Here is a 16,982-nt window from a genome sequence, read left to right on the forward strand (position 1 = left end):
CGTAATGTACCATTAATTTGTGTTTATGATGGTATTTTCATTGAAAGGGGGACAGAGGGGTCGTGTCCCCCTTTACAACCATTAATTTGGCTGCTATCTCTCAACTCTTGTATATGTAATTTCCTCCATAATTCTAAAATGTTTTAACATTATTGACTACATTTTTTTGGTTTTATTTGTTTTTATTTTTAGTATTTCGTCGGTAGGGGGCAGCATTGGTTTGAAAGACATTCTGTAGCAGAAGAAGAAACCGTAAACTCGCGGTTCTGTTGAACCATTTTTTCCTGTCACTATTGCTCAGTTTCGATGGAAAAAGGCTGAATTCGCACACATGACATTATATGTAATAAGAAGAAGAAACCTGCGGACATAATGAGAGTTTACACATTCACCAGAGGAACGTTTTAAAGCGGGAGGGCAAAGTGAAGCATAAATGTGACGTTCACTGATCGGAGTTCGTTTCTTGTGAAGAAAGCCTTTTAAAATGGAGGAGATCCAGATGAAGTCTGAACCAGTGCAGAAGTCTGGAGCTGCACCGAATCACCGACTGGCTGAGGCCTGGGACACCGTCACTGCAGTGCTGGTGAGTGGGCTTTAGGAGCGGAGCTGAAAGCTCCATCAGAACTCCGTAAAAAAATCAGCCGATTTAAAGTTTAATCAATACAACACAGTGTGTCGTGATGGATCACATTAGTTTACATGATTATGTGATAAATAAAAAAAAGCTCGTTGTCTTTAATTCGGCCTTCGTGTGGGTTTGATGTGACCTCTATGTTCACAATCTGAACATTATTCCTTCAGCTGAACTCAAACATACCTGCAATGATGAATAGATTGGGACGATACACTGAGCTCACGATACGATACGATACTATATGATATGATAGACTAGAAGTTAATATAACTCGCACTTTTTACGATACATCTTGTGATATTTGAATATCGTGATACATCGTCCCACCCGTGTTGAAGTTTTCTTTAACTAGTGACAATTTTAATGTTTAACGCACACACTCAGGCATGCTCTGATTGGCTCTCTGGGGTCAGACCACACCTCTGAATGGCGTTGAGGTCCACGCAGCTAGTGGTCCACCTTCTGATTGTTGACCTCTGCAGGTGTCCCGGGGCCCCCCGGTGTCCGAGCAGCGTGTGTGTGAGGCTCTGACGGTGCTGAGCAATGGCGGTGTGTCGGGGCTGCTGTGCGTGTGGCTCCATGAGTCTCTGCAGACGCTGCTCTCCTCCTCCGTAGTCCCTGAGTTCTGGTCCGGGCTGCAACGCACGGAGAACAACGTGGATGAGCGGGGCCGGGCCAACGTGTTGCTCGCCACATTCAGGACCCTCAGCCAGCGCCTGGAGCCCCTCCTCGGTGAGTCTCAGAGGAACCCTAGGCCCCGCCCACACACAGGACTCACCTGTCTCTGCCTCGTCTTCCTCCTTCAGGAGGTCTGGAGCGTTTGGGGGCGTGGCAGCAGCAAGGCCGGGGAACTTTGATTGGCCCGGGGCCTCAGCCAATGACGGAGCGAGCCTTCACCACCATCAAAGCTCTGCTGCTCTTCACCCCCTCCCCCACCCTTCAGGAGAGGGTCCTGGAGTTCTACAGCCGCACCTTCAAGGTCTACATGAAAACCACCGAGGGCGGGGGTGGGGCCTGTCCTGAGGGCGGGGCCTATCTGGAGGGTGGGGCTTGTCCCGGCTGTGAGGCTCCATCTTCTCAGTGCTGGTGTCAGGAAGCTCTGCAGCAGCTACAGGAGCTCAGCCACATCCTGTCAGTGCTACACACGCTCTTATTTTGAAAGATTCCCACTATGAGTGTGCATGTGTGTATAGATGTGTGTGTGTGTGTGTGTGTGTGTGTGTGTGTGTGTGTGTGTGTGTGTGTAGAGGCAGGCTGCAGCTGGTGGACTGTGTGAGTTCAGAGTCTGTGACTTCAATCCTTCATCGTCTCATCGAGCAGAGGATGGAACAGCTGTGTCGAGGAGAATACGAACGCTCCTTCCTGTTGGACTTCCAGGAGGTCACACACACACACACACACACATGAAACTATAACGCCTGTTCCTTACTGATTATTTTGTGTGCGTGTGCAGTGGTTGGAGCTGGTCCTGGATTGGCTGAGGCGTGTCTTCTGTGTGGGTGGAGCCTCTGACTCTGTCCTCAAACAGTGGAGGTGTCACATGCATCAGTTCTTCTGCAGGATCTACGTGAACATGAGGATTGAGGAGCTGTTCAGCATCATCAGAGGTAACCAATCAACGCCAGTAGGCGGAGCCACGCTCTAAATGTCACTTTCTTTCCTCCAATGTCAGATTTCCCAGAATCCAAAGCGGCTATCGAGGACCTGAAGTTTTGTCTGGAGAGAACCAATCAGAGGCAGCAGCTGCTGACGTCCCTCAAGTCTGCGTTTGAGAGTCGCCTGCTGCACCCGGGTAGCTCCTCCCCCCTGTGACATCAGCACATAGCCACTCCCCTTCACCCTGTGTTTCTGCTTAGCCTGTGTGCTAGTGCTAAGCTAACCTGTGTGTGTGTGCAGGCGTCCACACCTCAGACATCCTCACCGTCTACATCTCAGCCATAAAAGCTCTGAGGGAACTCGACCCCTCCATGGTCATCCTTCAGGTCGCCTGTCAGCCAATCAGGAAGTACCTGAGGTGGGTTGCTACTTCAGAAGTGGAGCTTACAACCAATACACACAAACCAGTGTCAGATCAGAGGGGTATTCTAGAAAGCGGCTTATGTTCAAACTCTGAGGAGTAAGTTTAGGTTTTGTCTAAGAAACCCTGGCTCCGCCCACCCGAAAACCACTTCTAAAGGACCACTTTAATTTACCTTGACACCCTTCTTCGACACACATTAGTAACATCACACACCACAGACGTGCTCACATCGTTACTAAAGTTAGTTTTCTTTCTAACATTGGTGATGATGCAGAACATTCAGTGAAAGGCTCTGATAGATCAATCAGAAAGATTGATCTGTATTAAAACGCCTCCTGACGTCTGTAGTAGATTTCACTGGATACAAACCTGTGGCTAATGTAAAGGAAACAAATTTAAGGCTCCACATTTACATTATTCATTTTCTTTCTTCTATTTCTGAACAGTCTCAATATGACTGTTATGGTGGCGCTACGTGTTCGGACGCTTGAAAGCATAGGGTCAGGGTTTCGATTCCAACCGAGGTCATCGCTTTTAGTCTAGAACACATATTTACATCTGTAATGCTGAGTCTGCACTGAGATGGCTGTATACTTCCTCTACTTACTGGGGCCAAATGAAAGTGGAGTACTCTTTGAATACACCTTTTAAATTCTAAGTATATTGTGAGTAAACTCATCCTTTAGTAATGTAGGTTGATCATTTAAACCATAAGGACAAGTAAAGCTGTCTATGAAAAGTGCTGTAAACGTACGACTGAAGAAGAAGTGATCAGCCCTCTCAGAGCAGCACACACATACTATTCACATTAATCATACTATTTACACTTCATACCATTATTCACACTATCCACATCATTTATACTACAGTACGGCAAAAAAGTAATTATTCAGCCACCAATTGTTCAAGTTCTACCACTTAAAAAGATGAGGCCTGTAATTTTCATCATAGGTAAACCTCAACTATGAGACAAAATGAAGGAAAAAAATCCAGAAAATCATGGAACACTATTCATACTATTCATACTATTTATATTATTCACACTATTTATACTATTCACACTATTTATACTATTCACACCATTTATACTATTCACACTATTTATACTATTCACACCATTTATACTATTCACACTATTTATACTATTCACACTATTTATACTATTCACACTATTTATACTATTCACACTATTTATACTATTCATACTATTTATACTATTCATACTATTGATACTATTCATACTATTGATACTATTCACATTATTCATACTATTCATACTATTCATAATGTTCCAGCGACTCATAACAGGCGCCTGGGTGTGAATACACCTTTACAGGTCTCTACACTAACTTTCTCAGTTGGTTGCACCAGCACAGAATTTGGTCACACCCCTTTTTTTTTCAAGCCACGCATGTTGATGAATAATTGACTTAACTGGCGTACTGTAGTTGAAGTAAAGGTTGACAGTGACTCCAGATATATTTGCAAAATGTGTCAACATTAAGTTTTCAAGCAGTGGCTGAAAAAACAGGTCATTTATTTTATATAATTTTAAAAGACGTAATAAAAATGTTTAAATAACATTAAATCATAACAACAGGTTACATTTATTCTGTTTTTATTTTACATAAATGCTGTACATGAATTAATTTAACAGTAACATAACCAACTTATCATCTGCATTGTTTCACCATGAATTAAATTCAGAGGGTCCAGCTCTGATAGTGGGGTCTCCTAACCCTCTTCCCCTGGTCAGGGGTCTGTAACCTTTACTCTACAAGGAACCATTGAACCTCATCTCACCTGGATTAAAGTCCTCCTGGAGCCATAAAGACCTTCTCTATGAAGACAATACAGTGGATTACATTATATACAGTTATAATTATATAGAATAATGTTTGATTTCATTTATATTGATCATGTAAATAGAAACTTAAAAACAGTTTAAAATGAAATAAAGTAAATTAACATAAATAAATCACAATAAAACAGTATCTTTATCTTCAAATTCTTACACATCTCAGTTTACATGAACACAATGTTTATAAAGAAGATTTTTATAGTTAATGTATATGAAAGTCTACAAAAAGTAACATGAATATAATAACACATGATCATGTGATCAACACATGCTAATTACTCATTTCTTGCCACACATAAAACATACATATTTAACCTGTACATTGGTGGTTAAATGAATCTGTTCCCACACAATTAAAATCTGTATTTTCTTCCAGAAATAGTGTTTTTGTTGGTTTAGTTTCTTACCAGGGATTTAAAACTTAAGGTTAGTCACAGGTGGAGGAAAGTTGATGGTCTGTAGATGTTGTTGGAGGTGAAGTAGGAATGTTCTGAGTCATTGTACAACCTGATTTATTTTAGGTTAATAAATTGTTATATCTTGATTTTATTTGTCATTAATCATTAATAGTTTCTGTAAAAAATAACTATTTATTTCAATAGTTTTTTAAAGCTATAGGGAGCCATTGTATAAGAGTCAAAGGGCCACATTAGGCCCCAGAGCCACAGGTTGCAGACCTCTGCTCAGAGAGAACCACAGCTGAACATCTGTCATGGTATCATAGTCCATCAGTTCTGGTCCCTCCATGATGATTCTGATGAGGTCCTCCTCTTTGGTAAGGAATCGTGTATGCACACTGTGCCTGGTGAGATCAGCGGTGAGGCCCCCTGCCGATCGCCCATCCAACGTCCGCTCATCGCGCCCCCCATGCGCTCTGTTGCTCCGCGTTCCCAAACATCTGTTCCCAGTGAGTTTGGGGACATTGCAGCGTGTAGTGTCCATGTCAGACCTGATTCACAGGAGGAAGAGTCAACAGAACGAGAGAAGTTTCCTCCTTTTGGATTTTCAAAATATATAATATAATATATAATAAGCTCGTGTGTGTGTGTGTGTGTGTGTGTGTGTGTGTGTGTGTGTGTGTGTGTGTGTGTGTGTGTGTGTGTGTGTGTGTGTGTGTGTGTGGTGTGTGTGTGTGTGTGTGTGTGTGTGTGTGTGTGTGTGTGTGTGTGTGAAGGACTCGTGAGAACACGGTTCGTCAGATCGTAGCTGGTCTAACAGGTGACGCTGATGGTTGTGCTGATCTGGCATCAGAACTTTCTCGTGGACAACCAGTGATGTTAGAGACACAGGACAGTGATGAGGAGGGGGCGGAGCCTGAGGATTGGAGCCCTGATCCCACCGACGCCGAGCACGGTCAGTGAATGCACCACACAGAGTACGCACCACACACTGAACGCACCGTGTGTGCTGTAACAGATAAGTTGGGCTCTAAGCGGCGTTCTGATGACATCATCAGCGTTCTCGTCAGTATTTATGGCAGCAAAGACATTTCATCAAGAGTACCGGGACCTCCTGGCCGACCGCCTGCTGCAGCAGCTCAACTACAACACGGCCAGGTCAGTGTAATGGAGCATTGGAACCGTTGAGTAGTGTCTAGTTTGTGGTCTGAGGATGGTGGGCGTGGCCTCTGTTCAGGAGATCCGTAACGTGGAGCTTCTAAAGCTGCGCTTTGGAGAGTCTCACATGCATTACTGTGGGGTGAGGCTGAAGGTAAGTCCTCCTCTGGGTGGGTGGGGCTTTGGGCGGGGCGTGACGGTGTGCATGTGCAGGACATGGCCGACTCCCGACGCATCAACAGTACAACATCCGTGAGGAAGAGCTGAAGACCTGAGCAAGGACGAGCAGCCCCCTCTGGCGCTGTCTGCCATCTTATGTCATCAGAGTTCTGGCCACACAACTGAAGAAGGAGAAGCTGGAGCTGCCAGCGCTGGTGGGCGACGCCATGAAGGCATTCACGCACCGCTACGAGAAACTGAGGTGAGCCTCAGACCTGGATGTGCCCCATTAGACCAGAGCAATGTCCTGATGTTGTGCTCCTGTTGGGTAACTGTGCTACTTGGTGTCCAGGCCATGAGGACCTTGGAGCGGAGGCCCCACATGGCTCAGTGACCCTGGACCGTGGAGCTGCAGGACCGGACCCTCACCAACCTCAGCGTGTCCCCCATCCAGGCCGCTATCATCCTGCACTTCCAGGACAGGAGTAAGTGTGTGTGTGTGTGTGTGTGTGTAGCTAAACATGATGCTGGAGGCGGAGCTTCTGTCCCTCAGGCTCGTGGTCATTGGCTGAGCTGAGCGCGGTGCTGGGCGCCCCGCTGGACGTGGTGCACAGGAAGCTGTCTGTGTGGCAGCAGCATGGCGTGTTGAAGGAGGAAGGGGGTGGAGTCTACAGCGTGGTGGAGACCGGCTCTACCAATGAGAAGCTGGACAGAGGCGCGATGATGATGATTGACAGCGACGAAGAGCGAGACTCCAACACAGCCACCCAATCAGAGCAGAGGGAGGAGAAGCTGCAGGTGCATCATTAGCGTTAGCTTAACACTAACATTTTAAACCAAGCGGTGATCATGTTAGCTGGTGACTCAGTGTTAGCTAGTGCTAACTAACTATTTACTAGGGGTGGGAAAAAAATTAAGTCGCATAAGAACGCGATTCTAATCATCCACAATTCTGAATCGATTCATAAACTTCAAAAATTGATTTTTTAATTTATTTTCTCAAGAAAACCTGATTCAGTAGATCCGCTTAGAGTCTATACTCAGGAAACACTGTAGACTCAACATACAAAACATATTAGTGTTCTTTGTAAATAGAAAATACCACTATACAAAAAGTCTGCTAGCATCATGCTAACGTCTATGAGAAAACCCATGTACATGCTTATACTAACATTTACCGCTATCGGCGGTGATTTATACAACACACCGTCTATGCTTAACTTATTTAGTGCCAGCTGATTTTGAGCATTTGACTGAATTTTAAAGACCACAGATATTTTGTACTATGACTATCTGAAATCTGAAAATTAAAATCTCTACTTTTATCAGAAAAAAATAAATGTTTCTAGCTTGTTTAGTTACTTCTGTAATCAGGCGTGTGAATAGAGCAAGTTTGACACAAATCACCACTTTCAGAGCAAATTAAATCTCTGTGTATTTGGAGCAATTTTTTTTGCTATATTGAAAACTATAACATCTGAACATTGGTTTCCTTCTAAAAGGAACTTTCCTTCTATCTAGGTCAAAGTGTAATGGATTTCTTGCTGTATTTTGGCCGTTCCCCAAGTCTCTCCCCCCGTCAATCATACAGACCCATTTGGCCTGGGTTTTGTTTTATCTCACGAATGCAACATAATCAATAATCCACTCAGGTCCACATGTTCTGTGTTAGTATGTGGAGCTGTGAGCTGCTGAATACTTCACAATATCACTTCATAGCGCCATAATCTCCCTCGTCCCTGCTTCTTCCTCCTTAGCTAATGGTAGCATCAGTGGCTAATCTATCATCTAAAGGTGCACTGCTGCAACCTTCAGGGCACAGTTGGTCACTACATCACATTACAGTTTAGATATTGATGAGGGACCTCCTCCAGGGTGTTTTCTAGTAATTTCTGTGAAAAAACGTACATGTTCTCTCGTCAATGGGCAGAGTGACTTAACTTTCACAAACAGTCTTAGGAGTGTTATCAAACAGTATTCTTAAACACACTCAGAAGCATATGCTTTTCAAGGTGAAAATACAAGAACTTAGTAGAGACTAGTTGGCCATGGGCTTTCAAGGATGCCGACTTCTGACTACTATGGCAACAGTGTTTGGTCAAAACACACAAACTCACTAAGACTTTTACAGTCTATGACACGATCTCAACAGGAAACAACTTACAATGTATTACAGACAGCACAATGAGTGCGTGTGTGTGTGTGTGTGTATTTGTTTAGCATTAATAATAATGTTACCTTTCATCTTAAGTTGGCCTTTGTGTGATTACATCATTGGGATCAGTTTATTTAAAAATATCTTATACAAACTGTATTGTTTTGAAATTATGCTTTGTATCAATTTTTAAATCGAGAATCCTTTGAATCGAGAATCGGTTAAAACGAGAATTGATTTTGAATCGAATCGTGACCCTAAGAATCGGAATCAAATTGAATCGTGAGACACCCAAAGATTGACATTCCTACTATTTAAAGTAAACTTTTTGAGTTTTTATGAATTTAAATTAACTTTAATCTTCTGAGAAAAAAAATGCGGTCAGCAAATATTGTCCTTTCATTTGGTCGACGAACGAACGTTTGCACGCTAACATTCTTCGTAGGAACCACAATACCTGCAAGCGCTCCAACACGTTGTGGTTAGCTCAGCACACGGAGGAGGATTAGCTTAGCGCAGAGAGGAGCGTCTGTTACCAGAGCTGCCAAGACTCACGCTTTGAGTGTGACAGTCACGCATTTTGACCCATTCTCACATCATACGCCACACTTTACATTTCTCACGCTTATATTTCCCATTCAAACTCTATTTATTTTTTCATGATAATGAACTTTGGTCCTCACGGTTTGCTGTAGCTCAAGTAACTCTGACGGACTGACGGAGATAACCAATCCATGTCTCCTTGTGCCTAAATCTAAACAACCACGGCAGGCATCCACACAATAATAAACCAATCAGAAGCAACGTCTTGACGAGCCATCTGTAACGACACCTCACACACAAGCACGAGTTGTCGACTTCAGAAAGAAAGTGTTTCTAGAGAACAGACACCGTCTGAGTGGTATGTAAGAACCTACAACATGAGACATGTCCCCAGATAAATGATGGACAGTTGGTTTGAAAAGAAATATGACAAATAAATGTATTTTGTCAAAATTCTTGTTAGTTTTCATTTGTAATTTGTGGTTAATTAAAACTAGCATTAGGAGGTCACAGTGCAGGGAGAGTTGCTGGTATGGAGGTGATGACATCATTCTGAAGGTAGAAATCAACGTTAAAACAGGACAAAGTCATGTTAAAAAAGACTCTTTTAGACAGAACGCATCAGGTCACTAAAGTCTGACTATTGTTATTTTCTGAAACTTGGCAGCCCTGTGTTAGCATAGAGTCACAAACGTGATGATTAGCTTAGCGCAGAGAGGAGTGACTGTTAGCATAGAGAGGAGGTCACATGATCAACACTCATTTATAATAACGACCAATCAGATTAAGACAAGAAACAACACAGGGTTTGTGTGTTTGGAGCTATTTAGTTACTGCTACTTAGTTGTAGTTTTTCTGTGTGTTTTGTGGTCATTTTCCATTTATTTTGGGGTTCACACAGTATAGTCTAGCCTAGCTTAGCATGTAGCGCTGTGTCTGATGCTAATATGCTAATCCCTGTGCTGGTCCACAGCTGTTCTGGGTCTACATCCAGGCCATGCTCACTAACCTGGACACCATGACACTGGAGCGCATCCACTCCATGCTGCGCATCTTTGTTTCCACGGGACCCGTCGTCACGGAGATGGACGTGGGCGAGCTGGAGGCGTTTCTGGAGAGGAAAGTTAGGGAGCACCAGCTCATCATGTCGTCAGGCGTTTACCGGCTGCCCAAAGTCACCTGAACGCACCGTTTTACTGCTTTTCATGTGAAATCTGTTTTTTCAAAATAAAAGCACAGATTGTATCCAGGCTCGGCAGGCTTTTTGTTTTTTTTTTTTGTTTTTTTTTTTTTATCCCTGGTGTGTGTGCGCGTGCGTGTGTGTGAGACACTACCTGACCTCTCAAGTTTCAGTCCTAGAGGAACGAGGCAGCAGCCACACACACACAGATCTCAGACAGACGCACAGAGCTACTGACGGAGCACACACACACACACGCCTACACACACGAATGTGTTGTGTGACTCTGTGGGAATAACCTGTAGCAGGTAAAGTGCTGGGTTGCTTCTGTTCACACTCTGTCCTAAACCAGTTTGTTGTCTGAAAGGTTCTGGTTCTGTGTTTTTTGGACTTTTCAAATGTGTGTGTGTGTGTGTGTGTGTGTGTGTGTGTGTGTGTGTGTGTGTGTGTGTGTGTGTGTGTGTGTGTGTGTGTGTGTGTGTGTGTGTGTGTGTGTGTGTGTGTGTGTGTGTGTGTGTGTGTGTGTGTGTGTGTGTGTGTGTGTGTGTGTGTGTGTGTGTGTGTGTGTGTGTGTGTGTGTGTGATTCCTCACAGAAGGTCAAAGAGTCTCATCCTGTGTCCAGGAAATCAAAGAATGCCAATGCAGTGTGTGTGTGTGTGAGACAGCTGGTGTCTAAAGGTCAAAGGTCAGCGTGTGTTTTTGAGGTTACACCAATTTCAAGTTAAATATTAGATTCACAAATGTAATCAGACATCAGAACGACACACACTCAGACCGCGAGGCGTCCTCCTTAATCATGTGATATGTGTGATGAGGGTTAGCGTTACAATGCTACGCTAACCAACACTTCATCTGATGCACTCCGTGGTATGTGTGTGTGTGTGTGTGTGCGCGGGTCAGCTCTGGGCTTCTGGGCTCGGGGAACTCCTCTGAGCCAATGAGATTCCAGCAGCGCTGCTGGGAATGGGAGCTTTGATGTGAGCGAAGTGTAACTGGAGCGATGGTGTTGAAATGCAGCAGCTGAAAAACAGCTACACATCTGCTCCCAGCACACACACACACACACACACACACGTAGCACCCTGAGTTGTTTAAATGCTCCTCTGTGGCTCATAATGGATAAAAAAAAGTGATTGTACAACAAACAAACACTAGGGTTGCCACCCTTTCAGAAAAGAAATAATAACATTGAATTTAGGCCTTTTTATTCATTTATTTCTCATGTTTTGCTCATTTTAGAATTAGAATTTCAAAATGTCTGCACATGTAAAAAAAAAAAAAAATCTATAATGTTAAAAAATAAACTGAAATGTTTCTATGTACCTCCAGAAAGGTGTACAAGTACCCCTAGAGGAACACGTACCCCAGTTTGAAAACCACTAGAATATACAGAAATGTCTACAAACATTTTAACCGAGGTCATATATACATATATATATATGTATATATATATATATATGACCATCCGCACACCTACACTCGTGTGTGCGCAAGAGCGTTGATGCACGTGCTCCAGAGTGGCAGAGGGTGATGATGTCATTAATAATTAATATCTCAAATGACATTTTAATCAATATAAATGACATTTATCTGTAATGTTCATTTCACTAGGCAGCTTTGATCTGTGGGACTTCTAACCCAGTGGTGCTCAACCTTCAGCCCGCGAACACCTAATTATTGATTTAATTAATGATTAAAGTCTGATTTGGTTTAATTATAGAAATCAGAGATATTTGTAGTATTAATGGATTATATTTCATTTGTGTTTGTAAGGAACCTTTTAGCACTTTAAGGTGGGAATTAGTTTATATATGTATTGTGATAAATACCAGAAATGATTGGCATAAATGTTTTAGTCTGTATTGTCCATCATTAGTCTGGGAGCATTTCACCCTTAACATAATAAAACAAAGCTTACTCATCTGTCACAGACATATATAGAATAGATCTGTTCCTAAATGTGTCTGTGCCAAAAATGTAAAAAATGCCTTGATTATGGGCGGGGCTCCTGGAGTAGTTAAGCCACGCCCAGTCTATACTATAAAATCTCAAAGAAAAATCTATGCTATGCTAACTAGCTACTTATTACTCACTATAGCTCTCTATTTACTATTATCTTAGTCCAGCCTCCTCCCACAGATGTAGAGTCCACAGGTGATAGTTTTTATAGGAGGGGGCAAAGCTAACAGTTACATAAGAAGATGCCAGAATCTCCATTTTCAGCCAATAGTAACATCTGATTGTAATAGCAGAGTTTCAACCCATAGAGGGTAGTCACCATATGTTTCGGTTAGCTTATCAACTATCACCCAGTCCCACATGTTTGGGTTAGCTTAGCATGAAGCAACCAGTCCCACATGTTTGGGTTAGCTTAGCAAAGAGCAACTAGTCCCACATGTTTGGGTTAGCTTAGCATGTAGCAACCAGTCCCACATGTTTGGGTTAGCTTAGCAACTAACAACTAGTCCCACATGTTTGGGTTTAGCTTAGCAATGAGCAACTAGTCCCACATGTTTGGGTTAGCATAGCAACTAGCAACCAGTCCCACATGTTTGGGTTAGCTTAGCAATGACCAACTAGTCCCACATGTTTGGGTTAGCTTAGCAACTAACAACTAGGCCCACATGTTTGGGTTAGCTTAGCAAAGAGCAACTAGTCCCACATGTTTGGGTTAGCTTAGCAACTAGCAACCAGTCCCACATGTTTGGGTTAGCTTAGCAAAGAGCAACTAGTCCCACATGTTTGGGTTAGCTTAGCATGTAGCAACCAGTCCCACATGTTTGGGTTAGCTTAGCAACTAACAACTAGTCCCACATGTTTGGGTTAGCTTAGCAATGAGCAACTAGTCCCACATGTTTGGGTTAGCATAGCAACTAGCAACCAGTCCCACATGTTTGGGTTAGCTTAGCAATGACCAACTAGTCCCACATGTTGGGTTAGCTTAGCAACTAACAACTAGTCCCACATGTTTGGGTTAGCTTAGCAATGAGCAACTAGTCCCACATGTTTGGGTTAGCTTAGCAACTAACAACTAGGCCCACATGTTTGGGTTAGCTTAGCAAAGAGCAACTAATCCCACATGTTTGGGTTAGCTTAGCAACTAGCAACCAGTCCCACATGTTTGGGTTAGCTTAGCAAAGAGCAACTAGTCCCACATGTTTGGGTTAGCTTAGCATGTAGCAACCAGTCCCACATGTTTGGGTTAGCTTAGCAACTAACAACTAGTCCCACATGTTTGGGTTAGCTTAGCAATGAGCAACTAGTCCCACATGTTTGGGTTAGCATAGCAACTAGCAACCAGTCCCACATGTTTGGGTTAGCTTAGCAATGACCAACTAGTCCCACATGTTTGGGTTAGCTTAGCAACTAACAACTAGTCCCACATGTTTGGGTTAGCTTAGCAATGAGCAACTAGTCCCACATGTTTGGGTTAGCTTAGCAACTAACAACTAGGCCCACATGTTTGGGTTAGCTTAGCAAAGAGCAACTAGTCCCACATGTTTGGGTTAGCTTAGCAACTAGCAACCAGTCCCACATGTTTGGGTTAGCTTAGCAAAGAGCAACTAGTCCCACATGTTTGGGTTAGCTTAGCAACTAACAATTAGGCCCACATGTTTGGGTTAGCTTAGCAATGAGCAACTAGTCCCACATGTTTGGGTTAGCTTAGCAACTAGCAACCAGTCCCACATGTTTGGGTTAGCTTAGCAATGAGCAACTAGTCCCACATGTTTGGGTTAGCTTAGCAACTAGCAACCAGTCCCACATGTTTGGGTTAGCTTAGCAATGAGCAACTAGTCCCACATGTTTGGGTTAGCTTAGCAATGAGCAACTAGTCCCACATGTTTGGGTTAGCTTAGCAATGAGCAACTAGTCCCACATGTTTGGGTTAGCTTAGCAACTAGCAACCAGTCCCACATGTTTGGGTTAGCTTAGCAATGAGCAACTAGTCCCACATGTTTGGGTAAGCTTTTTTATGACTAAAACTAAAGAAAAGTATAAATATTGTCCGTGTGTAGACGTTTTAATCCCAGTTTTAAATGACTCGTGTCATCAGAAACACCAGGACCAGAATAACGAAAGTGTCAACACACACGCACACAATTAGGCATCCAGATTGCAACGTGATTCTCCTAAGGTGTGTGTGTGCGTGTGCGTGTGCGTGTGCGTGTGCGTGTGTGTGTGTGTGAGTGTGTGTGTGTGTGTGGGGATGACTCAATCTGAGACACGCATGCAGCAGAATTCAACACCAACAAACTTCCAGAGCGCGCGCACACACACGCACACACACACACACACACACACACACACACACACACACACACATCAGAGCTGTCAAGGTTCAGAAAATAACAATAGTGAGACTTTAATGACCTGATACGTTCTGGTTAAAAAAAAAAAAAAGTCCTTTTTTAACATGATTTTGTTTTAACGTTGATTTCTACCTTCAGAATGATGTCATCACCTCCATACCAGCAGCTCTCCCTGCACTGTGTCCTCCTAATGATAGTTTTAATCAACCACAAATTACAAATAAAAACTAACAAGAACTTTGACAAAATCCATTTATTTGTCAATATTTCATATCAACAACTGTCCATCATTTATCTGGGGACATGTCTCATGTTGTAGGTGTTTATCACAGATGTTGATGATGACAGAGGCTCCCACTTAAAACACTGTGGCCCAAGGCAGTGCTACCTTTACCTCAGCTCTCCTTGTCTGCAACAGAAAGGACGTCATTAAAAACATCATCATGTAAAAAACATTCAAAACATCAAGTCATTTTTCATTGAATCAATGTCTATAGAAATACACTATTACATACAATAATAATCATAAGAACAGTTCAAATGAACATTAGATTAGACATTTGTTTCATTTACTGTATTTATGATGATTTAACCTACAAGTGTAATTCAGCTACTAACAGTGTTTATAACACTGCTAGTAGTTGATTAAGAGTTTTAATTCATTTAAGTTAATGTCTAACATAGACATATACATGTAGGAGTGGATGATATGGGGAAAAACACATCACGATTTTTTCTTTGTAAAATCATAATCACACAGTGGGGGACAGTCACTGCAGTGGTATCTGTCATAGTGTCCTTGGGCAAGGCACTTCACCCACATTGTCTAGTATGATGTAGTGTGTGAGTGAGTGTTGTTGGTGGTGGGAGGGGCCTATGGTTCACTATGGCAGCCTCGCTTCTGTCAGTCTTCCCCAGGGCAGCTGTGGCTACAATAGTAGCTTCCCACCACTAAGTGTGGAGTGAAAGAATAATCCTTTAATTCTGTAAAGTGACTTTGAGTGTCTATGATGAAGCACTATATAAAATTGATGCATTATTATTATTATTATTATTATTATTATTATTAGTACTTCTAAAATATGGTGACGTGACATTAGGTGTAAAAGTGGTAGAAATGGTTTATAAGTGCTGAACATGTCTGGAAAGTGGAAAAAATGTGTAGAAAAGTCATTAAAATGTGTCAGAAATGGGAGAAATGTAGCAAAAATACATTAAAAGAGCAAAAAAAAAAAAGAGTTGCAAAAAAAGGGTAAAAATAAGCAAAAATAGGCTCAAATTGTTAAAGATTTTTTTTTTCTTGAAGGCATCTGGTGACCCAAAGGTTGAGAACCCCAGGTCTATAATCTATCTATGTAAAACATTTTATCAAAATATATGAAATACAAACAAATAAATAAATAAACAGGTGAAAATATGAGCTCATCCTTCAGTCACATCCACATTACGCCCTGTGTGTGTGTGTGTGTGTGTGTGTGTGTGTGTGTGTGTGTGTGTGTGTGTGTGTGTGTGTGTGTGTGTGTGTGTGTGTGGTGTGTGTGTGTGTGTGTGCTGTATTTAGCTCTGTATCCTAATAGTTGTGGGAACCAGAGTCAGAGCTGACACACAGACGCTGTCACTCATCGTCTCACGTTTCTCTGCTTTTGTCGTTGCCGTGAATCGATGCTCTGAAAACGCCTCGTCAGCACTTTGTAAAGCAGTACAAATACTGCTAATCGGTATTTCATCAGTGTTCTTAGTAGAGCCAGGCCAACGGTTTAAACCTGGTTGTCCGTGGCCACGCCCCCTTTTCCCATTCCATCAAACTCTTCTCAGCTTGGAGCTCTCCAGCTTAGCCAATCAGCTGACAGTGTTTAGAATAAGTGCTTGTGCACAGCTTCCTGCAGAAGATCGTGAGGTAGATCTCAGGTTCACTGATCGGAGACGTGACGACGCATGCGTTGCTGCTTTTACTCTGATTAAATAGCCAATAGAAACCACTGCTGAGACCAACAGGATGTGACATCATCTGTTATTGAGCAGTGAAAATAAAGTTGAAAATGCTTCTGTGGTTTGAACATTTTAAAAGTAATAAAGGGTTAAAGATGGAGTCATTTAGTCAATTTATCACAGAGAACAACTAAAGCATGTGATCACACACTGGTTTTGTGAAATTGATTTTTTTTAACACCTGTCAGCGTTTAATAAAAAACATGCTGTAACTCACAGTTAAAATGTGTCATTTATGAGACGTTAAATTCAAATGAAAGGAGGGAGAATCCAACGGGTGAGCAGCGTGTACGGGAGATGTCCACGTTGCTCACCTCCCGAAAAGCAATACTGATCAAAAAGTGCAACAGAAAACATTCAACAGCTTAAAATCAATAAGAACATTAAAGTTGGCAAAAAAAAAAAAAAAGAATCATTTAAAATCATCAACAAACACATGACATCATCAACATGACCATAAATCTCTCTCAATCATATGTAGTAGAGAAAAAAAGTTCCACTTCTTTGCAGCATAACAACTAAAAGCAGCATCACCATGGTTACTGTGAGCTCTGGGCTCCACTATCTGACCTGT

General features: G+C 42.4%; 2 protein-coding genes across 2 annotated transcripts in view; both read left to right on the top strand.

Moving 5' to 3' along the window:
- The first annotated feature begins 224 nt into the window (after positions 1-224).
- On the top strand, positions 225-10,173 carry anapc2 (anaphase promoting complex subunit 2). Its single transcript, XM_028455864.1, is given in 16 exon segments — positions 225-583; positions 1,117-1,366; positions 1,441-1,765; positions 1,882-2,014; positions 2,088-2,241; positions 2,307-2,426; positions 2,531-2,648; positions 5,690-5,868; positions 5,932-6,001; positions 6,003-6,071; positions 6,150-6,225; positions 6,285-6,407; positions 6,410-6,511; positions 6,583-6,715; positions 6,784-7,028; positions 9,902-10,173. Coding segments are annotated over 16 exon segments (2,406 nt in total). The 5' UTR covers positions 225-484; the 3' UTR covers positions 10,112-10,173.
- Positions 10,174-10,283: 110 nt separating this feature from the next.
- scn4ab (sodium channel, voltage-gated, type IV, alpha, b) overlaps positions 10,284-16,982 on the top strand; it is a 28,743-nt gene continuing 22,044 nt past the window's right edge. The window contains 2 exon segments of the mRNA XM_028455754.1: positions 10,284-10,416; positions 10,703-10,794. The gene's annotated coding sequence lies outside the window, so the exon portion shown is untranslated.

The sequence above is a fragment of the Gouania willdenowi genome, chromosome 8, assembly GCF_900634775.1.
Source record: "Gouania willdenowi chromosome 8, fGouWil2.1, whole genome shotgun sequence".
NCBI lineage: Eukaryota > Metazoa > Chordata > Actinopteri > Blenniiformes > Gobiesocidae > Gouania > Gouania willdenowi.